This window comes from Narcine bancroftii, chromosome 9 (genome assembly GCF_036971445.1).
Source record: "Narcine bancroftii isolate sNarBan1 chromosome 9, sNarBan1.hap1, whole genome shotgun sequence".
NCBI lineage: Eukaryota > Metazoa > Chordata > Chondrichthyes > Torpediniformes > Narcinidae > Narcine > Narcine bancroftii.
The window spans coordinates 24,915,740-24,942,754 of NC_091477.1; the positions used below are offsets into that span (position 1 = coordinate 24,915,740).

The 27,015-nt window shown below is 39.3% G+C and overlaps 2 protein-coding genes across 4 annotated transcripts in view; one reads left to right on the plus strand and one right to left on the minus strand.

Moving 5' to 3' along the window:
• LOC138743317 (protein FAM114A2-like) overlaps positions 1-27,015 on the plus strand; it is a 137,891-nt gene that overhangs the window by 71,623 nt on the left and 39,253 nt on the right. Inside the window, exon 1 of one of the 3 annotated variants that reach the window (XM_069898466.1) lies at positions 26,506-26,893. The exons of 1 other annotated variant lie outside the window; for it this stretch is intronic. In XM_069898466.1, coding sequence (XP_069754567.1) covers positions 26,521-26,893 — 373 coding nt within the window. In that variant the 5' untranslated portion in view covers positions 26,506-26,520. Of the gene's footprint in view, positions 1-26,505; positions 26,959-27,015 lie in introns of those variants that run through there. One more of the 3 variants, XM_069898469.1, reaches the window with a different exon arrangement.
• On the minus strand, positions 13,844-26,973 carry LOC138743319 (microfibril-associated glycoprotein 3-like). The gene is made up of 3 exons (XM_069898474.1): positions 26,480-26,973; positions 17,742-18,187; positions 13,844-16,115 (listed from the first exon to the last, which is right to left on the minus strand). Exons 2-3 carry the CDS (start codon positions 18,019-18,021, stop codon positions 15,301-15,303), a joined length of 1,095 nt encoding a protein of 364 aa, XP_069754575.1. The 5' UTR covers positions 18,022-18,187; positions 26,480-26,973; the 3' UTR covers positions 13,844-15,300.

Below are 27,015 nucleotides of genomic sequence, written 5' to 3' on the forward strand. Positions count from 1 at the left end.
AGCTGCTGAGAGCAGAGGCTGGGATATGGAGTGTTCTAACCTCTGTACTGCCTGGTGCTGACTCTCCATCTGGTGGGGCCAGGGTTTGACTGATGGGACCTTCTTTTTTGAATATTTTATTTATAATTTTTCAAACTCTAACTGTCAACAATCCATAATAATAAAAACACACTACATTTTCCAGTTATATACAAGCTTCATCATCAAGTCCAATTTCCCCCCTATCATTCCCCCCATAATGTAAACAGAGATAAAATTAAATAGAGCATAACCTTGAAAATAGAGACAGCAACAATAAATTAGTCCACATCCCTTATTCCTGTAGCATTTTACAGTGTCCTTTTACCTTCCAGACATATTAGGACCAAAAAATAAAACAAAATGATTACATATAAAAATGCTTATGAAAAAGTGAAAACAACAAAAAGACAGAAACTGTCCACCGGGTCTTTAAATTTTCATGACTCAACCTCATTAAGATGAATGGATGGATGGATGGATTCCCCCCCCCCCCCACCCCCCCCCCACCTCCAAGGAGGGAACAGACAGAACGACAAAGCACAAGAAATCATACTATATCTTTGCACCCATATAATCAGGTGCAGTTGCCAAATGTTAAGGAAAGTGTCGTATTTCATCCTTAAGTTATAGGCAATTTTGTCCAAGGAAACAAAGCTCTGCATTTCCACATTCCAGCACGAAATGCCTAGATGAGAGACCGACTTCCAAGTAACCACTATGCACTTCCTGGCCACTGCCAAAGTAAATCAACACAAATTGGATTTGAAATTTTGACAGCTACATCGTAAGTCATACGTCCATGATGTTTCCAACATTGAACAACTCTGGGTCCTGTGGAAATTCTTAAACTATGAATTTTTCTCAGACTTGGCCTAGCTCTAGCTAAAAAGGCCTCACCTTGGAATTTAAGCAGGTTGAGTGCACAAAGGTTCCCTTCTCTATGCCGCACCTAAAACATTGATTTGAAATTTCTGGCTTATCCTTTTTCAATTTCTGCGGCATATAGTACAACTGTTGTAGAAAATTAGACTGAATCAGCCTGTATCGAGCATTAATTGTGCTGACACAGTTCTGTCCAGCACCTTTCATCAATTGTTTCACTTAAGCTTGACTCTCACCTTTGTCTAGATTTATGAAGGCTTCTGGCTTTCTGCTTGGAGTAAGAAATGCATTGCCGCAACAAATGACTCATGTTCCCCTTTCAAATCAGGACCTCCATACTACACTCCAGTGGGGCCATAAAAAGGACCTTAACTGAAGAGAGCAAAAGAATGTACTGTTTGACAAATCATTTATTTTTAAGCTGTTCCAATGACATGAGATGCCCCTGCTTGTAACAGTGCTCGATACATCTGATCCCTTTCTGGCATCAGGTATCCAGGATCTTGTTATCTAATGTCCATGGTATTAAGCCATTCTGAGTCAGGGGTGTTTTTGATGACAACCCCACTTTGTCCAATGCATTGATTAACCTTGTTCCACACATAATGTTTTAGTAAGCGGGTGTCTTTGTCGCCTGACAGCAATTTAAGACTCCCATTTATAAATAAAGTCTTCTGCTATCTTCTCACCTATCGTGTACAGACCAGTTTGTGCCCCGGATGGTGAATTTCCTCCTTCAAAGAGTGAGGTGATATACCTTGGCTGCACTGCCCAATAGTATTTTTTAAAGTCTGGTAATCTCAGTCTGCCCAGACTGTAATCCCAGGTTAATTTTTGCATGGAGACCCTGGACACCTTTCTGTTCCAAATGAACCTACTTACCTGTGAATTAATATTCTGGAAAAATATCTGGGGCAATGCCATGGGCTAAGTCTGAAAGATGTACTGAAGCCTGGGTACAATTTGCCCTGCCCACCAACGTAATGGGCAGGGTCAATCATCTGTTTATGACCTCCTCAATTTTTTTGAACAAGTTGGTATGATTTAGTTCATATAAATTTTGTAGATTATTATCCACCCTGACTTCCACGTAATTGATCCCCTTTTGTGGCCACTTCATTTGACTGTTTTCTTTAAATCAACTATAGTCTCCTTTTGTAAGTGCCATAATTTTGCTCTTGTCCCAATTAGTCGTACCCAGAGACTTCCCCATATTCCTCCAGGGTAAAGTAAAGCTTAGTCAACGAGCTTGCTAAGTCTGTCAGATACATCAGCACATCATCCGTAAATAGGTTGATTTTGTGTTCTTCCCGGCCCACTCTGAACCTCTTGATGTCTGGATCCCGTTGTATGTCTTCAGCCAGTGGTTCAATAGCCAAAATGAATAGTGCCGGAGACAATGGGCATCCCTGTCTCAATAGTGGGAAGGCTGAAAATATTTGCCCATTGGTCACAACTTTAGCCTTGGGCATGTGATACAGTCTCCTAATTCAATTTATAAAAGTTGGTCCTTGCCCCAATTTCTCCAATACCTTAAACAGCCTATCAAACACCTTCTCTGCATCCAGGGTCACGGCTACACTTGGGTGATCTCTTAACTGTGCTAGATGTATGATACTCAGCAATCTGCTTATGTTTTCTGCAGCCTGTCTCTTTTGTACAAAGCCCGCATGCTCTACATTTGTTAGATTCAACAAATGCTTCACCAATCTATTTGCCAGAACATTTGCTGTATAGTCTGTATTCAACATTGAAATAGGTCTATAAGAGGACAGTTTCAGAGGGTCCCTATCTTTTAAAAAAATCACCGTAGTAATTGCCATTGAAAAAGATTTTGCGAGTGTATGGGTTTCAACTGCCTGATTCACCACCCCCATAAAGATGGTCATCAAGAAATCTTTGAATTCTCTGTAAAACTCAGAAAGGAACCTATCCTCTCCAGGAAACTTACCAGCTTGTAATAGATTTAATGTTTTTTGTATTTCTTCTTTTGTGAAAGGAGCATTCAATCCCTCCTGATCTTCCTGACCTAAATCTGGTAACTCTAATTTTGACAGGAACTCATCTATTTTTCAGGCTTCCCCAATGATTCTGACTTATACAATTTTTCATAAAATTGTCTGAAGTTTTCATTTATCTCCTTCAGCTTATATGAGATCCCGTCGTCCCTCGTCTGAACCACATTAATCGTTCTTGAGCCACTGACAGGTCCCTCACTGCTACTGTCAGCTCCAGCTCTGTTCTGGCTCAGCATCTGGATGAGGCCCTCATTGTGCACCCACTCCAGCCTCTTCTCCTCATCATTGTCATCTTGCTTCCACCCTGCTGGAGTGGCTGCATTGGACAGACCCCTTCTGTAGGGCAGGCCATGCCTCATTGGAGCTCTCCTGGTCCAGCCCCGGCTTCCCAACATCTGTTACCACTCCCTGCAAAGAATCCTCAGCTTTTCCCGACCCTCCTATCATGCACTCCACATTGGTGGTGTTCTGTTATGATGTGGCGAGGAGAACCAGATTCAGGTGTATACAGTTCGCTCTACTCCCATGCAGGGGCCATTCCTCCAGAGTTCACTCCCTCTCTCCTCTCATTGTCATGCAGCCCAGTCTGTGACTGTCCCAGGTCCCACTGGTCTATCTGGAGGGATGTGGAGTGTCTCGGGATGGCTTTTGGAGTTTTGGGAATGCTGGTATCTCTTCCAGCCAATGTATTTCTGCAAGCTGCACATTACATATCAAAGAGCTGCATGTGATTCGCAAGCCATGGTTTGGCCATCCATATTCAAGGGTTGAAGTTGTGAGTTAACAGGTTCAACTACAGGATTCTTCCACAGCTATCAGGCTCTTGAATGAACCTCACAATAGTCATCTCATGTTGCCCTTGTTTTGTACTATTTGATCTTTTCAGCATTACATGTCTGTAATGTGTTCTTGCTCTTCTACTTGGTATGACTGTGTGTGTGTGTTGGGGTTAACTTGCTAGGCTGCTTGTGAAAAAAACCCTCTCACTGTACCAGGTATGACAATAATTAGACCATAAATTTGAACTGAGAAGTAATCATTACCCCTTTTATTTTGCTTCTGCCACTTTTGTTGATGAAATTTGTTCATTTATATTTATTTCATATCCCCATTATCTTATTTTTTTTGCATTAAATCTTAGCAGCTTTTCATGACCTTGTCTTATTAATTTTTCTGCTTCTTTTCTTTGAATTGTTGGAATATTTATCCATTAATCAGCAGATAACAGTTTTCTATATCAAATATTTAATTGAAATACCTCTAAATCTTATGAACTGTCTGCAATGAATATTAAAGCCATTTAATGGATGGTGTGATTTTTCTTTTCCAACTTCTGATGTGGCATTCGAGCAAAACAAGCAACATGTGGGTGTGAAGTAACTTTGTTGTCATGATCATTTCCCTAAGGTGGGTGATGGGAATGCCATGCCAACTCATGTCCTCTACTCTCTCGATATTAACGTTGGCTTCTCTGGTTTCTGCTGGACCATGTTCCCTCTCTTCCCCAACCTTCTGTCTCCTTTCCTCCAACTCTCCACCCCCTTTGCTCTCCATTCATAGAACCATACCACCTCCCCCTGTTTTCTCTTGTGCCCTCCCTCCCTTATCCACCTATTACCTCCTGCCTGTGGGACTGTGCTTCTCCCCCTACCCTTCCCCTCACCACCATTTTATTCAGATACCAGCCTACATTTTGCTGCTAACCTTGAGGAAGGGATCAAGCCTGAAACATTGGTTATGTATCTTTATCTTTGCTGTTCGACCTGCAGAGCTTTTCCAGCATTGTCTTTTTACTTCAACCACGGTGTCTGCAAACTTTCATGTTTTATTACACACAGAGAAAATGGAATAAAACTTGTGGTTAACTATGACCTTAACTGTTGAAAGGCTGTAAGTTTCTTGTTTAAAATAAAACAGTCATATTGATTATGTCATTCTAAAGGTGTAGTTCCATATTTTAAATCTCAGTAGGGTTTTTTTTTTCCAAGGCCGTACCTTTATGTAGCATTTCTGGTAATACGAGTCTAAAATGTCTAAAAATAGAATTTGCAATATGTCTTCTTTCACATATAATGAAATTATTCAGATGAAATAATAACCCAACATGATAATTGGGTATACACACACTAAACCATTCATCTCATCTGGATTAGATATAGTGAACTCTATAAATTAGAGTATATTAATATATTATAAATGAGGATCAGAAAAGTGAATGAGATTCCATCTTCTGATTAGTTTCCATGTCATTTCATGGAAGTACAAATGCAAAATTCAATAGTCATAGAACATATGAATTAGAAACAGAAAATGATGGAAACCCAGTAGCGAGACACAGATGATTTTTCAAATGGAGTACATGAATTAAAATAATATTTGTATTGTAGTGTGCGCGCTACGCAAAGTGTGGAGCAAGAATGAGACACACACACACAGAGGTGAGTTTGCCAGTTCTGCTTATATTCACTCCCTGTCTCCGATGAGAGGAGTGACATCATCGCAGCGCTGGCCTCTAACTGGCCAGTGTTCCTGCTGTTGCCCACTGTTTCCCACCGTGTGGGAGGTCACGCGGGACAACAGCCGTTGGTCCCTGTGAGAGTCTTGCGATCATGGCGTTCACCGGCCATTTTGTGAGCTGGGTCATGACTCGGTTTGCAGGCCACTACAGTATTTCCATTTTGTACCTTTAATATGCCATTCTGAGTTGTGCATTCAGTGATACCATAGAACCCTATAAATATACAACACTAGCCTAATGTCCACCTGATAAACATTCTTCAACACTCTGCAACATGATAGCTCCTGTAAAACGTGTAGCATTTTCACATATGCTGGGAACAAACATATTGAGGCTGTCTACATATTGACAAAGAAGACACCACTGATAATGATATTAAATAGGACAAGTTCCATCAGAAATTTAACTCACTCTTATTATGAGATAGTTTCTTTTGTGTATCTGAAAACAAACCTTAGTTTCCAGATTCACAGAAAGATTACAAAAAAGACAAAACAATGAAAGCACAGAGTTTGTCTTGATCTTATCATACAGTACAATTGTGATTGAACCCATAAACTGTCCACAAGAAGAAAATCTTTTTCAAGAGAAGAACAAATAAAACTTTTTTCTACTTAAGTATGTTTTCCCATGCCATGATATACATTGTTTATGAACCATCAGGTATTTTAATTGCAATTCCAATGCCTAACTATTGTTCAGCACTCATAATGTAATCATCTTCTTTCACATAATTTGACTCTTTCAATAATATCATGTTTCTACTGATGAAATGTCAGAATATTGCAGTGAGAGCTAAGAAAAACAAAGGGTAATTTTTCTTCCAAATATATCTGATTTTGAGATGAGAGCATGATTTCAATAAAAATGATGGAAACTTATTACTTGAAGCTTCATCTGAAAACAGCGCCACATTAATTGCATTTATCAACAGCACTCAGATTTATTTGCTCTCTTGACAGAAAAAAAAGATGAAGATAAATTCTGCAAATCAAAATGAACAAAAATAGAAGAATTTCATTTTTAAAATTGATACATTTCTAGATGAAAAGTAAATTAATTGACCTGAGCTTTACTCAATTAAGACCAAATTAAATGAAAACTGTCTGTTCTTCCTCAGCAATAAAACAGTCAAATAGTTTCCATGGTAACCACGAAGCACTATTGATAAGAAAACTATATTCTATGAAACAAATGCACAGTATTTCAAATATTTTCACATTAATCTGTCCTTAGATTCAGAAGGAATGAACACAATTTTTCATTCGAATGGTAATTATAATTTCCTGCCACTCTTTCAACCAGTTTATGTGAAACACAGGCATCCAATATTTACGAAGGAAGCTATCAGGTAAAGTGTGCTTTCAAAGTGTGTATTTTTCTCTTTAAGCACTTGGAAGTGTTAAACTTTAGAATAAATCAGAAGCCACAGAGGGCAAGCAACACAGGTTTCAAAACATTCAGATTAATTCATAAATACAGATTCAGAAACTCTTTCAATAGTTTGGTCACGAAAAGCACCACCAAACACAATCATACAGTAAAAGAAGGGTCATACTTAATTGGATCCATGAGAGTAACTTGCAGTTAGTCTCAGATTTTGAGTGGAAAGCAAACAGGATTTTTATTATAGATCATTGTTCAATCACTTTCAATGGACACTTATGGAGCAAATATCAGGAATGAGCATGGCAATTGATCCCACGGTCCAGTAGTTCTCTGAGAAAAAAAAAAAAAAAAATCGAGGCTCACGCATAAAGACCAAACACAAGAATCTTTACTGCTGCAGCTTTTTAGCCATGGGAAATGGAACAATATAGGACAAAGGAGGAAATTTTAGGAAAGCGTTTATATTAAATGTGAGATCAAAAACAATTCACTTTGATTTTATAAAAGAGAAATATTGTAAAACTGATGATGTTGGGTCTGTTTTATATCACTTATCAATAATGAAGTTGTTCCTTTTGTGTTGATGGCACTTGGTCTTCACTTCTTGCATGCAATCCTTTGAAGATCACCATCTAAAGAAACTTAAATTTGACACAAGCTACGTTATGAGAATTCAGAAAGACATAAAAAATCAGCTAGGAATGTAATCTTCATCAGAAAAGGCCAAATGAAAGTCTTGATGCTTCTTTGTGTTTTTCTGCAATAGGTACTACATTTCAGTGGTGGTTCTGCAGTTGTAAAGCAATTTGTGACATTTTAATAATTTGAAAACTACCAAAGAAATGTAAGGTCTTTTACTTATTTTAATACACAAAAATCTAACAGTGAAAATTAATCACAGCTCTAATTTTACGATAAATATATGACAAATAACTGGCTGATTTTACAACTGTTGGTGCTCCGGTTTCAAGGGCAGATTTGCAAAAATGTCATATTAACTATTTCACCCTAGAAATTAGTTTATTACAGTTTTCTATGCTGCCAAAGACAGTGGATTAAGAATTGAAAGAAAATCATTCTCATCTCTTACCTACATTATTATTTCCTGGTTGATCTTTACAGACAATTCATGAGTAAATAGTCAAATTTATTACCTGGCTGGCTTTGATCCTTTGGTAAATTATGAAGGAAGAATGTTGCATTTGTGACACCAATTGTCAAGTATGCTCTGTCGTCAGTATTTGCACATCCTATGCCTAAATAAATGAAATTTAGATGGTGGCATCTAATGGCCAGGTTGCTTCTACAAAATAGAAAACCTAAGGTGAGGCAGCCTGGGTTCAGAAGAGAATTGGGCGTAGGCACTTGTTTTGTATGTAATGCAGTTGACATGTTTTAGGTGAATGCCCTAGAAGCCTAAAGGATCATGTGGGTAACTTTAGCATCAGCCATTTTTTTTTGGCTTTCTTAATATGTAATGTTTTTCCCAAAAAAATGGTCTTGCCAATATCTGTTTACCATGGCATAATAAAATTCCTTCCCACTCTTTCATATTAATTCTTAAAAGGATCAACAAATACTGAATAAATCTTGCAGTGCTGTTCTTTCACAAAGCATTCCAGAGCACCTAAGCCCCAATTATAATTGACAGAATTAATTCTGCAGGAAGAGGTCAGACCAGGTGGTAAACACCATTGATGTATTTTCCATTTTGATTTTCACTCCCATGCCTAATGACTAGGCACAGGTTTAGCAGATGGAGTACATCAATAAATGTAAGGTGATCCACTTTGGAAAGAAACAAAAAAAGGATGCTTCCCTTCTTTGCTGTATCATACTATGAATCTATTTATTGCTGCAAATTATAATTGGAGTCAATTGTGGTCATCTGGGGAATAAACTCAGATTCTGTATGTATATATCATGTTCAAATAATAAACATTCCCCCTTATTTCTAATTCTTCTACCATGAAGAAATGAAAAGCTTACCAGATTTCAGATTTATTGTCAGAATACATACCTGAGATTCCTTTTCCTGTGGGTGAAGCAGAATCGGTAGTGCAAAAAAAAAAATGAATACAATGTACTCGTGTAAACAAATAAAAAATATAAATTGACCACGCAATACAGAGATAGAAAAAAATGAAGTGCAAAAGTGAGAGTCCTTGAATAAGTCCCTAATGTGTTTGTTGTTGAGGAGTTTGATGGTGGAGGGGGAGCAGCTGTTCCTGAACCTGGTGGTGTGTCTTGTGGCACCTCTACCTCTTTCCTGATGGCAGCAATGAGAACAGCGCATGTGCTGGGTGGTGGTGATGATTGCTGCTGCTCTCTGACTGCAGCATTCCCCATAGATGTTCTTGATGGTGGGGAGGGTTTTTACCTTTAATATCCTGAACTGTGTCCACTACTTTTTGCAGGGCTTTATGCTCAGAGGTATGTGTCCCCATACTAGACCATGATGCAGCTAGTCAGCACATTTTCCAACACACATCTGAACAAAATTTCCAGGGTTTCTGATGTGATACTAAACCTCTGCAGACTCCTGAGGAAGTAGAGACCCTGACATGCTTTCTTCACTTCATTTGTGTGTTGGACCCAGGAAAGATCCTCCAAGATAGTGACTCCCAAGAACTTAAAATTTACTCACCCTCTCCACCTCTGATCCCCTAACCCAGTGGTTCTCAACCTCTTTCTTTCCACTCACATACCACTTAAAGTAATCCCTATGCCATCGGTGCTCTGTGATCAGTAAGGGATTGCTTCAAGTGGTATGTGAGAGGGAAGGGAAGATTGAGAACCACTGCTTTAGACCCAATTGTTACTGAAAATATTTTGCTTGAGAAAAATCGTCATTGGCCCATTTCCTTTGGAGTTATGAAACCGTACGGATAACGAGTCAATTAGGTATGATTAAAACAGTGGTTTTCAAACTTTTTCTTTCCACCCACATACCACCTTAAGCAATCCCTTACTAATCACAGAGCACCTATGGCATAGGGATTACTTAAAGTGGTATGTGAGTGGAAAGTAAAAGGTTGAGAACTCACTGCCCTAACCTAATAATGATTGGATCGTACACCTCTGGTTTTCCCTTCCTTTATTTTAAAATTATTTTTATTGAGTTTTATCAGAAAAACAAACAAAAAAGCAGTAAATCAATTGCAATGAAACCTTCATAGATTTACAAATAATAACATATGGTACAGTAGCAATACTACTTAATTCTAAATCCAATAAATGATAATACATACAACATTGTACGAGGTAAGAAAAAAACTCAAACCCAAAGCAATCAAGGTTAAAATTGATATTATAAGTCATGTTAAATCTGAACAAGCGCACCCAGTGATATTCATCATCGCATCTAATTAGTCAAATTATGGATGTGATATATAAATGGGCCCAAAGACATCAAAATAAATCTTGATTTTCATATTATACCTAATTTTCTCCAGATTTAAAAAGGACATAATATCTAATAGCCATTGATTATGTGCAAGTGGGAACTCATCTTTTCATTTTAACAGAATTGCTCTTCTTGTTAATAAAAAGGAAAATACTATAAACAATCTTTGATTAGAAGAGAAAATAATATTTATATCTTTAGAAAAAGCAAATAGTGCAATTACCAGACATAAACATGGTTGAAAAAGTTCTAAAAATATCATTCCAATATTTTTGCAAATTAGGCCAAGTCCAAAACAGATGTAACAAAGAGGCATTGAATATTTACAATGTTACCATTGTTGTAAGGTGAAAAGACTGATGAATATCCCAATTGAGATGGAGTTGAAATCCTTCCGAAATACCTCCCTTTGGGCAGTATTGGGGTCATCTTTACCTATCACTATTCAAAAACTGATCAAGAACTTAATAATGTCACATAGATTGAAGATCTGGAATCAATTCAGGAAAGTTTTTTTTTTAGACATTCCAGATTTATAGGTACAAGTCTTATAATTTCTAATTATTTATTTCAACCAGCTATTTTAGATGCTAGTTTTCAAGAATTGAATTTTTTTTTAAGGCATTAATAGTTTTAAAGATCTTTTTATACAACAACATTTTTTATCTATTCAACAATTAGGGACAATATTTAACCTATCAAATAGACATTATTTCAGATACTATCTAATATGACATTTTATTCACTCTTAAGTTTTTAGCATTTCCTGACCCAAATTTTATCGATGAACTCTGAGTTACAATTTACTCATAAAGGCATGACTTCTACTTTATATTATAAATTATTGAATATGAAAGCAATTTTTTTTAGTGGAATTAAAACTGAATGGGAGAATGATCTGAATATTTCTTTCTCAGAAGAATGGACTTCAATTTTGGGCCTGATTTATGATTCATCATTATGCATTAGACAGTCTTATTCAAGTCAAAGTGCTACATTGTGTACATTTCTTCAAAGTCAAACTTGCTCATATTTATTCTGATTTTAATTCACTTTGTGACAAATAGTTTCCCCTTCCTGAAGTCAACTATCAGTTCCTTGGTTTTGGTGATATGAGTGCAAGGTTGTTGTTAGTGTACTCTTAAGCCAAGTTTTCAATCTCCCTCCTGTATGCTGACTCATTGGCTCTTTTTATTCAAGGGTATGATCAGTGAATTTGCATTTGTGTTATTTCATACCAAGCCACACAGTCATAGTGTAAAGTAGAACAGGGAGCAAAGATTGCAGCCCTGTGGTGCTCTGGTGCTAATGAAGATTGTCCTACAATGTGAATTTTAAACCAATTAAAATCACAAGCAATTGAAGGAGCACTTTTTTTCACAACACTTCTGGAGCTCAAAGCATGGACAACAATATGATCACTATTGATTTTCCCACTTCAGTTTCAAGTTAGGTCCTTGGTTCACAACTTAATTCCATTATTGCAGTTCAGGTGCTTAGATGTCCTTAAAAAGAATCCCATAAAAGAAAGCAGGTGTGTCAGGATGGGAATAAAAGCATACTGTTCTTCTATGGTGGAGCCAGTTGAAGTTAATGCAAATCTCTAAATGAATCACTGCTTCAGAAATCCTGCCAATGGAATTGGATAAAACCACAGGAGATAAGTTAACACTAATATAAACCAGGGCTGAATTCTCTCATGCCTCCTGGAAGCCTCTGGCAACACGAGGCGCATGTGGCAAGGTATCAAAACAATACCAGACCACAAGATGAACTTGCAAGTCAAAGGCACTTCCCTTCTGAACAGACTGAACATCTTCTATGAACAGTTTGATGAGACGAACAGGCTGATGCCAAAGAAAGCTCCATTTCTTCAGAAGAACAGGAGTCTTGCATGGCTGTTTCCGAGATGAGGAGAATCCTATCCAAGGTGAACCACTCAAGGCAGCAAGACCAGGCAACATACCAAGTCAGGTACTTAAGGACTATGCAGTCCAAATGATGGAGATCCTCAACACTTCATTGCATCAGGCCATTATCTCCATGGGTTTTAAGGCAGTCACCATCATCCCAGTACCAAAGAGGCTGACAGTAACAGGCCCCTGCAACTCCCACTCAGTGGCATTAATCTCCGTTACAAAATGCTTCTAGCATCTGGTGATGGAACATATCAAAGTGCACCTCCTAATGATTTTGGACTTACTTGAATTTGCGTACTTACGGAACCATTCCATTGATGATGCAATTGTCTTGTCCCTCCACTCCATCCTGACCCACTGGAGAACAATGCCTCATATCAGGCTACAGTACATTGACTTCAGCTTGACGTTTAGGACAATTATATCCCAGAGGCTGGTGTAGAAGCTGTTCTCATGGTCCTCAATACCCCTCTCTGTATCTGGATTCTGGACTTGCTAACGGAAAGACCAATCTATCCAGGTTGGCAGATCAAGCACCAACACACTGGTGCCCCTCAGGATTGAGCTCAGCCCACTTTTGTTCATTCTACTGACCCACGACTGCAATGCCAGATCCAGCTCCAAGAGTCATTAAGTTTGCAGATGACACAACAGTGGTTGGCCTAATCAGCAACGATGAATTGCACTGCAGAGGTGGGAAATCTTGTGAAATGCAACTCGAGTCTCAACATGGACAAGACAAAAGAGATGATTATGGACTTCAGGACCAGAGACGACTACGCTCCATTACACATTAATAGCTCAGTAATGGAGTGAGTGGAGACCATCAAGTTCTCCACAGTCCACTGAAGAAGTGACCTATCCTGAACACCCATCTCCTCACTTGTCAAGAAGGCACAACAGTGACTGTACTTCGTTGGAAGGTTGAGTCAGGCAAGGCTACCAGTCACCATTCTGTCAACTTTCTACAGGAACTCTATTGAGATCATCCTGGCCAGCTGCATCACAGCATGGTACAGTTGCTGTAGAGCATCAGGTCAATCTGCAGGACCTTAAAAGCAGCAGAGAGGATCACTGAGGTTTCCTTCCCCAGCCACCCCAAAAAATGTGATTTACCCAAATCATTATTTAAATAGGGCTCACAAAATCAAGGAGGATCCCTATCACCTATGTGCAGCATCTTCCAGCTACTCCAGTAGGGAAAAAAAAAGCATTAGAAGTAGAACCACCAGGCTGAGTAACAGCTTCTCCTCAGTCAGTCAGACTGCTGTACTGCAAGAACAATTCTACTATTTATTAATAGTATTTATTTTAATAAATGTATACATGTATTGTGTATATGTATCATTTGCCTCTGTGTTATGTCTGCACATGTTTGCACTGTGGACCACAAAAAGCTGTTTCGTTGGGTTGTACTTGTACAATCGAATGTCAAACTTGAACTACAACCAAGTGTTTCCCTCTGGTGTTCTTACCATGTAATTACCATGAAACAATACAGCTTTGGTGATAAACCATGGAACATTTTATACATCAGAACAAAAATGATGACACTATCAAAATGAGATATTAACAATTGACAATTTATATAAAATGAAAATATGGTGCATTTTATGTTTGCCAAACAAATCTAAAATGCCACAAATCATATCAACTTCAGTTCAAAGGAGAATAGAAATATCGAAAACGCTTTGTAAATTGTTGGTGAAATAATTTATTTTAAAATATTTCTTTCTTAACACCTGACAAGGTTGAAATGATACTGCTTTGGTGATAAAACTGGTAATATATGGAACATTTTTATACATCAGAACATAAATGATGAAACTATCATATGAGCTACTAACAATTCTAATAATTTGTACAAAATCTAAAGCACAATACAGGTCACAACAGAATTCAACATAAACCACATTTTGTTCACGCTGCAAACATTTACCTCCAGCTAACAATTGGTGATGTAGAAATGTCATGGACCTAATTTTCCAAATATTCAATTTATAAATGATGGCTAAATATAACTGCGATGAAAGAAAAGTTGTTCTGTTCGCATTGGTCCCTATATTATTTTGGGCCACTGAGTTTAAATATTACTTTTACACCAGAAGAAATGCAAATTGAAATACAACTAATTGAAGTACAGTAATAAAACTGACATTGAAAAAGAAATTAAAATGAGCAGTTGAGGTACAATTCAGTCAATCTCATGCAGTTTCTGATAATTAATTTAAAGCACCACTGCATTTGGATCAGAATGCCATGTGACATTTTATTAATTCCATGAATACAAATTTAGAACAAATAACTCAATATCTAGAAAACATTATCAGACACTTTAATCATAGTTGCTGCATTTGATAGACAGATGGAACCACAGAAGTAACAGTGTAGAAATACTTCCTTGCTTAAGAGATATTAAACACATTAAGTATTTGAAGGAATAAAAATCAGATATTCTATCAAAATAAACATGGAAAATTCTTGCATACTTCTGCATAGTAAAATAGTTTAAGTGTGTCTTAAGATACAGATGTCTGGTTGAAATAAAAAGTAATAATATTTACTCAATCCTTTTTGTTTGATCAAAAACATGAAATTATTAGGAACAAAGCCATAACTTTGTCCCAAGCAACGTTCTAATAAATATGGGCTCATCAGAGATAATAATCACTTTTTTCCCCAAGTTACAATTAGATGTCTGGGGCACTGGCATCCACAGATAACCTGAGCTCAAGGTTACACAAGATCAATTAATTCCCTGACAAGTTTGAAATTTTTGCTATATGAAGGTTTTTGATTATTACAACTGACAAACTAAAATTTCCAAGATTGCACACCATCACCACACTGAGTGCTATATAACAATTCTGTTATTTCTATAAATGTAATCAAATCACCTACAAATTCATTTGAGTATGATTATCAAAACAGTCACATACATATGCAGAAAATTTACACTGATACTATACATATTTTGGATACATGTGACAGATGTTTCAATGCCTGCAAAAATCGCCACAAGCTATGTTTTCCAACTGACATTATAGTGGAAATTATACACATTTGATATGACTGTTGTCATCTTATTAAAAATTGGTCTGCTGTTATTTTAACTCAAGCTACCAAATCTTACAAAATTAATCTACATCAAAGAAAATTTGCACCATTTATGTGACTTTCACACAGAACATCATCTGTTTTATTTGTCTTTATCTTAGACGAGTTATCCTTAGAGTGTTCAAATTGGCTGCTTCCTTGTGAGAGATTTTCAATGTTTGGTTTCTCTGACTGAGAATGTACTGAGACTTGAACAGCAATCTCTTGGCACTCCTCATGTGTGTACGAGTCATCAGATTCCCCTGCAGGTGAACAACTGCGTTGCATTTCAGAGCCAATAGTATAGATTTCATTGCATCCCACTGCCTGCCCCTCTTTGTTTTCTTCATCTGTGACATGCTCTGCATCATCCATCCGAACAGCCTCGATGATTTCTTCTACAAAGGCTCGGCAATTCAAAATAAGAGGTGGCAGAGGAATGCTCCGAGCAAGTTCTTCTATGTATCTGGCAAACTCCATGGTCTTAAATTGAGTTACTTTAGCCAGTTCAAGTGTCTTTGCTGATGTAATGATAGGAATACGTTTTGCAATTTCAAATGCTTTCTGTAACTTTTCTGCTCCTTCCATTTTGAAGAAGTCATTGATTGCTTTTTCTGTTTTCCTGAGGTGACTGCTCATCATGCAGAGGCGAGTGATGTTCAATATCATAATAATCGAAAAAGCAATGAGACAAACTATCATATAATAAATACCCATATCACCTGTGGTGAAGACAACACGCAAAGTGACTGTATAGCTTAAAGTGCCATGAGCATTTGTTGCAATGCATGTGTAACGACCTCGATCAGCAAACGTAACACTGGTGATGTTTAGTTCTCCGGTGTCTAAAATAAGCCATTTTCCAACTGTTTAATGAAGAAAGGAAAATTAGTCTTCATTGGAGCATATGATACACAAATGTAAGCATCTTTCCTCAATGTAACACATCATGATTTCACTATTACAAAGAGATATTCTTTAATTATATCCCTTGAAAGAAACATCCAATGAAACCCACTCACCCATTACTTCTCCATCAACCTGCAATTTTTTTCTGCTTTGTATATTTATCCAATTCTTTTTGAAAATGACTAAATCTTCTTTAACAATCCTTTCAGGCTGTGAAGTTTGTCCTATATAATTTGTTGCTCAAAACTCTTATGTCCCAATATTGCTTTTAATCAGTTTTTCCTTGTCATTGAACCCTTGCCACAAAAATGTTTCTACTTGGATAGTATCTAACGATGCAAGATTTCAATCCCACCTATTAACCCCTTTAGTCTCCTCTTATCTGAAGGCCCTTTCAGACGGCCTGAATATCCCCTTGTAAAGCTGCATAATCTCCCCCCTTGCGGCTAAAGACATACTCACCTGAATGAGGCAGAAGCGCCTCCAAGGTGTGAACGGCAACCCTCTGGGAGGGATAATCGGTGGAACGTGGGACTCCACCGTCGCTCCTGAATGTACAGCTGCTCTAAGCGGCTGCCTGGGGCGGGCTGATGACTCCATCATCCTGCAACCCAATTCCCCACTGCCTGACAGCCCCCTGCCCCGCTGGGGAGAGGAGGTCGGTGGTGGCCAGCAGGGACTGTTGGGGCAGGAGCAGGGGTGGCTGGTGGGTAACGTAGGGGGATGGCCAGTGCGGGCTGTCACAGCCCAGCTGGCCACTCCTGTGACTCAAAATGTGGCATAGCAATGGTGGTCTTCCCTCCCCATAATTCCCCCACGCAGGTGGAACTGTAGTGGGAAAGAGCTGTTCGTGGGAAAGAGCTGTTCGTGGGAAAGAGCTGTTCGTGGGAAAGAGCTGTTCGTGGGAAAGAGCTGTTCGTGGGAAAGAGCTGTTCGTGGGAAAGAGCTGTTCGTGGGAAAGAGCTGTTCGTGGGAAAGAGCTGTTCGTGGGGGATTATGGGAAGACCGCCCTTGCTATGGCACATATTTATGATGGGTGGCGCTGCGGCACCAATCGCCCACCTCCATTAGATCTGGAGGCATCTGGATACGAATAGGTGGACCAGTTAATGCTGCAGCAGTCTTTTAAGGGCTGCCAACTGAAAGGTGTGTTTGCAGTTTTAAATCTGCTCCCATTGCTGCCCTCAAGGTGGAGCGTCCACCTGAAAGGGCCTAAAGACTAATTCCAGTTTGTCGAACCATTCCACATAATTGATGTCTGATGGCCACAAACTTGAAATCGTCTTTTGTCTGACAACCCTCTCCTCTCCCAGCTCTGCTTTATAAACTGACACCAGCTTATTTCTTAAACATTTACTCTGTCCGACCTGCATTGATCTGCAAATATCAATGTTGACAATGGTAGTTGGCACTGGAATTTGGATAAAATTAAAGATGTTGCTTTTAAATTCTAACTTCAACTTTATATACAATTCTGTATATCCATTTTTCTTTTACTAATAACCACTTTTTATGCATTTGCTCTGAAAGGGTAGAAAGTATTTAACAGCTAATTATGACTAGTGATCTCCCATTAGCTTTACCTGTTTCGCTGGTTTCTTTAAGGAGACTTCCCTTCGAGTTGTACCACAGAATATTGTAAAACTGGCTACTGTTCACATTGCATTCAATCAATACACTTGTTCCTTCTTTCACTATTAGGTCATGATGTGTTGGTAGATTTGAAAGGAAATTAGGTCCTGCATGTGGCACAGAACTAACCCTTTGTGCACTGACAGAACTGTCATTTGCTCCACTGTATAATCCACAAACAAATCTGCAGCAGTTACAAATCAAAATTATTGTTAAAATTAGATACTCCATTGAAGAATGAGACTTTCAACATTTATAATTGTTAAGCCTATTGCACTCATAACAAGATACTGCAAGTCCATGCAAGGTGATGCAAGTTCCTGTTGCACATATAGTACGACTTCAATCACCACAAGGTTTGTCAGGTTTTGTAGTATGTTCGAGGTGGATTCAAAACCTGCAATTACAGAGAGAAATGCATAAATCCATAAGCATACCAAAGTGTTAAGTGCTAATAGTACAATATATCTTTCCCATTTTGTATTAATTAACAAATTATTTCTCTGGTGTACTCTAACCACTGAACCCTTGAAACCGAGTTACAGACAGGTTCACACATGAAATATTATTTTATTCTTAAAAATGTATGATTTTTGGAGATTTCACCTATTTTAAAATATGAGAATAGCTTTTCATAATATTAAGTAAAGCCGCACTCCAAAAAGATTCAAATGAATCAAAAAGGAACAATTGAGCAAAGGAAATAAAGATATTGTTGATACCTGTGTTTTTACTTCCATCACACTGTCTGCGGACTTTCAGGTTTTATTCCTCTTACATATTGTTGATACTGATTGCAAATTCCAGTAATAAACCTGTACAATTTATTGTGGAACTGTGAATTAGCTTTTACAGGGCATACAAAATCATGGCCAAGGAAACTTTTATTGCCACATAAAATTAGCAAACCAGTGTTATCTCTTTCCAATGACCCTAATGTAATAAACTAATTATTCCATGGAAACTTTGTACATAATCCAAGTTCACTCTTCAGAGCACCCAGTTTAGGCTTTAAAACAAGGTCCTTTGATCGCGCTCAGGTGGCTAAAAAAGATTCCATGGCTTTGTTTTCAAGAACAGTTGGGTAATTCTCCCAAGTACCTTTTTAAAATGATTTATCCTTCCAACTAATACAATCAAAAATAGATTATCTAGTTATCTTGTTGATGTTTGTCGGACTTTGTTGCCAAGTTTAATAAATATAAATTCTACTTGATTTATCTAATCCATACTTCTAATGGCTTCCCAACACTGCAAGTATAGTTAAATAAACAAAAGCAAATAACATTGATTTTGTGACACATGCAGAGTTCTGAAAAATTTTGTTTGAGTAGTCACGTGATGGAGTAGTGGCCGGTCAGGTAAAACCAGCCCTCTCCAGAAAAAAAGTCAAGAAAAGACAAAGTTCAACAAATATAAAATATAAGAAATAGAAGAAAAAGTTGCAAAGAGAAAGAAGATGGCACCCAAGAAGGAAAAAGTAAAAACAACAGGAAAAGAAAGAAGTCACCAGAAAAGAAAGAAGAAGGCCTTACCTGCACGAAGGAACAGGGAGCCATGGTGGCGAAGAACGTCCGTTCTCAGGGGTTGGTCCCGAACAAATATAAGAAATAGAAGATAAAGTTGCAGAGAAGAGAAAGAAGGTGGCACCCAAGAAGGAAAAAGAAAATACAACGGGAAAGAAGAAAAGTCACCGGAAAAGAAACCGGCCTTACCTACACGAAAGAACAGGGAGCCATGGTGGCGAAGAAGGTCCATTCTCAGAGGTTGGTACTGGCCCTGGGGAGTCACGACCCACTGACCGGTGGACTGCAAAAATGGCTCTCTGAGCCAAACAAAAGTGTGCAACTGCGCATGCACAAGGAGTCGCGCATGAGCAGTGCGCAATCAAAGGTAAAAGAAAACACCAACGGGAGGGAGGCTCAGTTGAGGAGTGGGCAACCACGGCGTGATCAGCTGAGGGATGCCCGACACCAGGGCTCTCAGCTGGAAAATGAGGAAGGCGGCAGGAGAGTGAGTGAGGTACCAGGCGAGAAAGAAAGTCGACAGGGTGAACAGCAAGAGGAGCAGCAGCAGGAGGCCCAACAGATGAGCAGCCCAGAAGGGGAGGACCAACAGCAAGAGGCCCAGCAAGAAGAGGCCCGACAAAGTGATACAAGCAACTCATCAGGAAAATCAGAAGAGATACAGAAACAGAGAAGAAGAAGACACAAACACAGGTACAGACGAAGAAGAGGAAGAAGGTAAAACTGATGGACAGAATATAGATAAAGCTTTTTTTGAAGGACAAATGAGATCACTAAAAGAATGGTTGTCATTAGAATTTAGTCCAATGAAAAGAAAAATGAAAAGAACGGAAGATAAAATGCAAAGATTAGAACTAGTCATGACAGAAATAGGGAAAAGAGTAGACAATGTGGAACAAGAAACGGCTGTAGAAATGGAAGTAAACGACTTAAGAGGAAAATTGGAAGAAAGTGACAAAAAAATGAAAGAGACACAAGAGTTGTTATCTCAGAAAATTGATATGTTGGAAAATTATAGTAGGCAAAACAACATAAAAATAGTGGGCCTGAAGGAGGGTGAAGAAGGCACAGACATGAAGGAATTTATAAAAAGATGAATCCCGAAGGTCCTGGGAATGACAGAAATGCAGGACGAAATGGAAATAGAAAGGGCACGCAGACCATTAGCTCTGAAATCGCAGATAAATCAAAAACCAAGATCCATCTTAGTAAAATTTTTGAGATCTATGACAAGAGAAAATATACTGGAGCGGGCAAGGAATGAAATTAGAGAAGATTATAAACCATTGGAATACAAAGATCAAAAAATATTATTTTACCTAGACATAAGTTTTGAACTCTTAAAGAGGAAGGAGTTTAATATAGCAAAATCGATCCTATGGAAAAAAGGTTATAAATTCATGTTAAGACATCCAACTGTGCTTAAAATATATATATCCGGGTAGCAAAACAGACTGTTCTTGGATCTGGAAGAAGCACAAGAATTCACAGAGCGTTTGCAGGACAGGAGAGATGAAGAGATGTAATCAGAAAGAAGAACGGCAATAAAGTATATATAAATATGTAAAAACAATGTATATGTAAAGAACTAAAGAGAGAAAAGAGAAGGGAAGGAAGGAAGTAAGGGAAAAAAAGGGAGAGCTTTGTTATATGTGTAAAAAAAAATGTGTTTTCTGGGGGGTTTGGGGTGGGGGAAAGAGAATAATGTCATTGCAAAATCAGTTGACTCTTGCGAACAAGATTGCAATCCAAATGGAAAGGTGAGTTGTGGTTGCCCGCCAAGGGATAAGGGGCAACTCAGGGAGGGGGGGCATTTGGGGTTAAGGTGATATTGGGTGTGGGAATTGTTGGAGTATTTTATGTTTTAAATGTGTTGTCATACATTGAGTTTTAAGAGGGAAAACAGAGATGAAAATGGGGAAAAGGGGGATGGTGGTGATGAGGAAGCCAAAATGTAAACAAGATATAAGATGGCCACGTTGAACTATATGACTATAAACATTAATGGAATACATAACCAAATTAAAAGAGGCTATTAAATTTACTGAAAAAAGAAAAAAATAGATATAGCATTTGTGCAGGAAACGCATCTAACTGAAGTGGAACATAACAAATTAAAGAAAGACTGGGTAGCACACATAGTGGCAGCATCATATAATTCAAAAGCTAGAGGTGAAGCCATTTAATTAATAAAAATGTACCAATCAAAATAGAGGAGGAAATAATAGATCCAGCAGGGAGGTATGTAATGATAAAGTGTCAGATATATTCAGAATTTTGGAATTTGCTCAATATATATGCACCTAATGAGGAGGATCAAAAGTTTATGCAGGATAATTTTTGAAGATTATAGATACACAGGAAATATATTGATAGGAGGGGATTTTAACCTTAATTTGGACCCAATGTTGGATAAAACTGGACAAAACACAAGTAAAAAGAAGAAAGTAGCCAAATATATGGTTAAATCAATGCAGGAAATGAAACTTATGGATATATGGAGGAGGCAACACCCAAGAGAGAAGGAATTTTCATATTATTTGAGTAGGCACAAAACTTACTCAAGCATTGATATGTTTTTGTTGTCAGCCTATATTCAAGGGAGAGATAGGAAAACTGAGTATAGAGCTAGACTACTATCAAATCATTCACCCCTATTATTAGCAATAGAACTGGAGGACATCCCACCAAGAATATACTGATGGAGGTTAAACTCCATGCTACTTAAAAGACAGGAATTTAGACATTACAGCACAATACAACTCTTTGGCCCTCAATGTTGTGCCAACCTATATATTCCTACCAAAAAAAACTATCTAAACCTTTCCTGCCTCATATCCCTCTATTTTTCTTTCATCTGTGTGCCTAAGAGTCTCTTAAATGCCTCTCATGTTTCAAGCTCTACCACCATCCCACAACTCTGTGTAAAATACTTATCCCTGATGTCTCCCCTAACTTACCTCTTCACTTTGTCGAAATGTCCCCTGGTGTTTGCTATTCGCACCCTCGGAAACAGGTGCTGGCTGTCCACCCTATCTAACCTTGTAGACCCTCATTAAGTCTCTTCTCATCCTTCTTCACTGCAAAGAGAAAAGTCCCAGCTCTGCTAACCTTGCCTCATAGGAATTACTTTCCAATCGAGACAACATCCTGGTAAATTTCCTCTGCACCCTCTCCATACCTTCCACATCCTTCCGATAATGAGGTGTCCTGAACTGAACACAATACTCTTAGCATGGTGTCACCAGAGATTTGTAGAGTTGCAACATGACCTCTCAACTCTTGAACTTAATCCCCCAGAATTTTTGCTTCAGTATGGTCATGATATCAAAAGGAAAGGCTTCTATTCGAAAAACATCATCAAAAATCAAAAATCAAAATTGAATTTTGGCACAACTATTAATCTTCAGAACAAGAACACAAGAAAAAGGAAAAAGGCCATTGAGACCTTCATGCTTGCTTTGCCATTTAGTAAAATAATGATTTGACAGAGTGATGGATCACGGCACAAAAGCAAGCTCTCAGACTAACAGGTCATGCTGCCCATAAAACACCCATTTACACTAATCCCAATTCCCATCGACTCAGATTCCACCACTCAAACACATCAGGAACAACATGCATGTATCAGGTGCCTTGCCGTTCAGTATGGGTGATCATGTTTCTCTATCTATCACGGTCTCTGATCCTCCAAAATGTAGTTGTTGCCTCCCCTGTTTCTAACTATGATATTAATCTATCTATCATCTATGATGATGCCACCATCATCACCCTGTACAAAAACAAAGGCGAGAAATCAGACTGCTCAAACTACAGGGGAATCACGTTGCTCTCCATTGCAGGCAAAATCTTCGCTAGGATTCTACTAAATAGAATAATACCTAGTGTCGCCGAGAATATTCTCCCAGAATCACAGTGCGGCTTTCGCGCAAACAGAGGAACCACTGACATGGTCTTTGCCCTCAGACAGCTCCAAGAAAAGTGCAGAGAACAAAACAAAGGACTCTACATCACTTTTGTTGACCTCACCAAAGCCTTCGACACCGTGAGCAAGAAAGGGCTTTGGCAAATACTAGAGCGCATCGGATGTCCCCCAAAGTTCCTCAACATGATTATCCAACTGCACGAAAACCAACAAGGTCGGGTCAGATACAGCAATGAGCTCTCTGAACCCTTCTCCATTAACAATGGCGTGAAGCAAGGCTGTGTTCTCGCACCAACCCTCTTTTCAATCTTCTTCACCATGATGCTGAACCAAGCCATGAAAGACCCCAACAATGAAGACGCTGTTTACATCCGGTACCGCACGGATGGCAGTCTCTTCAATCTGAGGCGCCTGCAAGCTCACACCAAGACACAAGAGAAACTTGTCCGTGAACTACTCTTTGCAGATGATGCCGCTTTAGTTGCCCATTCAGAGCCAGCTCTTCAGCGCTTGACGTCCTGCTTTGCGGAAACTGCCAAAATGTTTGGCCTGGAAGTCAGCCTGAAGAAAACTGAGGTCCTCCATCAGCCAGCTCCCCACCATGACTACCAGCCCCCCCACATCTCCATCGGGCACACAAAACTCAAAACGGTCAACCAGTTTACCTATCTCGGCTGCACCATTTCATCAGATGCAAGGATCGACAATGAGATAGACAACAGACTCGCCAAGGCAAATAGCGCCTTTGGAAGACTACACAAAAGAGTCTGGAAAAACAACCAACTGAAAAACCTCACAAAGATAAGCGTATACAGAGCCGTTGTCATACCCACACTCCTGTTCGGCTCCGAATCATGGGTCCTCTACCGGCACCACCTACGGCTCCTAGAACGCTTCCACCAGCGTTGTCTCCGCTCCATCCTCAACATCCATTGGAGCGCTCACACCCCTAACGTCGAGGTACTCGAGATGGCAGAGGTCGACAGCATCGAGTCCACGCTGCTGAAGATCCAGCTGAGCTGGATGGGTCACGTCTCCAGAATGGAGGACCATCGCCTTCCCAAGATCGTATTATATGGCGAGCTCTCCACTGGCCACCGTGACAGAGGTGCACCAAAGAAAAGGTACAAGGACTGCCTAAAGAAATCTCTTGGTGCCTGCCACATTGACCACCGCCAGTGGGCTGATAACGCCTCAAACCGTGCATCTTGGCGCCTCACAGTTTGGCGGGCAGCAGCCTCCTTTGAAGAAGACCGCAGAGCCCACCTCACTGACAAAAGGCAAAGGAGGAAAAACCCAACACCCAACCCCAACCAACCAATTTTCCCTTGCAACCGCTGCAATCGTGTCTGCCTGTCCCGCATCGGACTGGTCAGCCACAAACGAGCCTGCAGCTGACGTGGACTTTCTACCCCCTCCATAAATCTTCGTCCGCGAAGCCAAGCCAAAGATTTTCATTCTGTCTGCCTCGGCTTTTTTTCCTTCAAGCTGTAACTCAATGTTCTAATGTATCTCTTCGCATGATGTGTCCAAAAAATTTTGATTGCCATTTTCTGATTGTTTTAAGTAATGCACATTTTGTTTTCATTCTTTATAGAACTTCTTCATTTGTTATTCAGAGAAACCATATATCTGAGAAACCATATCTCTGCTGCATTGATTCTTTTTTCCATTGTATTTGTGATGGTCCATGGCTCACAGCCATACATCAATGTAGGAAGAATGTAGTAGCTGAAAGTTCTAAGGCAGATGTCAATTGCTATTTTCTTATTTGTTAGGATGTTTCTCATTTCTATAGATGCTGTTCTTGGTATTGCTAAGTTCTACAAAACATCACCATTCTAGAACAGCAATGGGAAAACCTCGGAGATAGCATAACACAAGCAGCACAAGATGTGATTCTCAAACAACAGATAAAAAGCTAAAAAGAAATGAATGACAGAAGAAATTCTGAATCAAGGAACAAAGAAGAAAATTAAAGGAAAATTAAGAAGCCTATCTATCCTTGCATGCACAGATAACAACCAAGTGCAAGGAAGCAAAAGAAACATGGCGAGATTAAAAAGGTTACAAATCAGAAGAAAAGTGGGGTAACAACAGGATGTATAAAATGCAAAAGATGGCTCTACAATTATGGAAAAAGGAAAAATGGAAAGATGGCCAGAACACATCAAAGATTTAATCGATGACAAAGACCAAGAGGACAACTTTGATATTAGTAACAACAATGAGGGCCCAGCAAAACTGAAATCAAGACCAGATAACATTCCAGTTGAACTGAATGAAGAACTGGAAGATTTTGGTGCAGAGAAATTAGCAATCACATTGAATAGAATATATAACAGTGGCAGAGTACCAGAAAATCTTTTAAAGTCAATATTCATTGCACTACCAAAGAAAACAGGTGTAAGAGTGTGGACAGCACAGAACAATTAGTTTAATGAGTCACCTCACAAAAACTCGACTTGGAAGCATCCTGCTCAGAATAAGAAACAAAATTAAACCAGAGATGAGTGAAGAACAGTGCGGCTCTGTGGAAGGCAAGGGAACATCGAATGCCACCAATATTCTCAGGAACAACATACAGTGGTCAATTAACGTAGCAATCTGCAAGCCTTTGAGGAAATCATCTGAGAGTCCAAATATACACTACCTTCTATCTCAAGAAACTTGAATAAATTTGTCTCATTATTTCTTTTGCATAATCAGTGTTATTCCAACTAATCTTCTCATTTTAAGTGTAGTGTTCACATTTCCGTCATACATTCTTGTTATAGTTTCCCAGATGCCAACCCTCGAGGACCACAATATAACCAGCAATAATCTCCGTCACCTCTTTCAAAGGCCCGATTTATAAATGATCAGATCTGATGATTTATTACCTTTCACTTTAACCAATTGATCTGATATTATTTTAATGATCCCTAATCTCATTCGTTCTAAACCTGCTCCAAAATTTGGGGGAAATTCATAGTTGTAAGAATTTTCGGACATTTCCTAGTTCAGAGAAACATATTTTAAGTGAGATAGATTTAAGTTGGTACAATGGAGACTCCGAAAACCCTGACGTTTCGTGATCACTTGCAGATACGCAATTTCATATAGACACGGTGGTGAACACAACTAATTCCAAAGCCCTTACACCACAAGGTACACGCCCTGCCTAAACGCTCTCCATTAACACACACGGCCGAAGGAGACAGTGAAATACCGTCACCCGGTTTGTCCTGCCACTGACCTTAGCCCTCCATTCCGCTCGTCGCTGCGCCGAGACTGCGCATGCGCACTGGCTCCCATCCGCCACGCCACGAGGGGTCAGAGGGCGCGCTGAGCAGCCGTTGGCCCGACCTCTTGACCCAGCTGAAGGAGACGCGGTGGCAAGGACTTGATCTAACATGTTCAGTACAAAAAAAATCCTACGTTCAGAACTTCACGTTCACATCACTGTATTTGCTGTCCCCTTCTTGTTTGCTTGCAAGGGTGCCGTTATGGGCGCATGCGCAGGAACAGATGTCCCGCAGGCCGCTCGGAGCGCATGCGCAGAAACGGATGTCCTGCAGGCCGCTCAGGGCGCATGCGCAGGAACAGATGTCGCTCAGGGCGCATGCGTGGTGGTCGACGACCGGCTGTTTACAGCTTCCCCGGGTGAAAGGTGAGCGATGTGGTTGCGTGGCGGCTGAGCGGTGTCAAGTTGAAGAGGCTCCCCCCACCCGCCGGGTGAGTTGTGGGCAGCTACTGTTTCGTGGACCGAGTGGGGTTAAAGTGAGGTGGGGG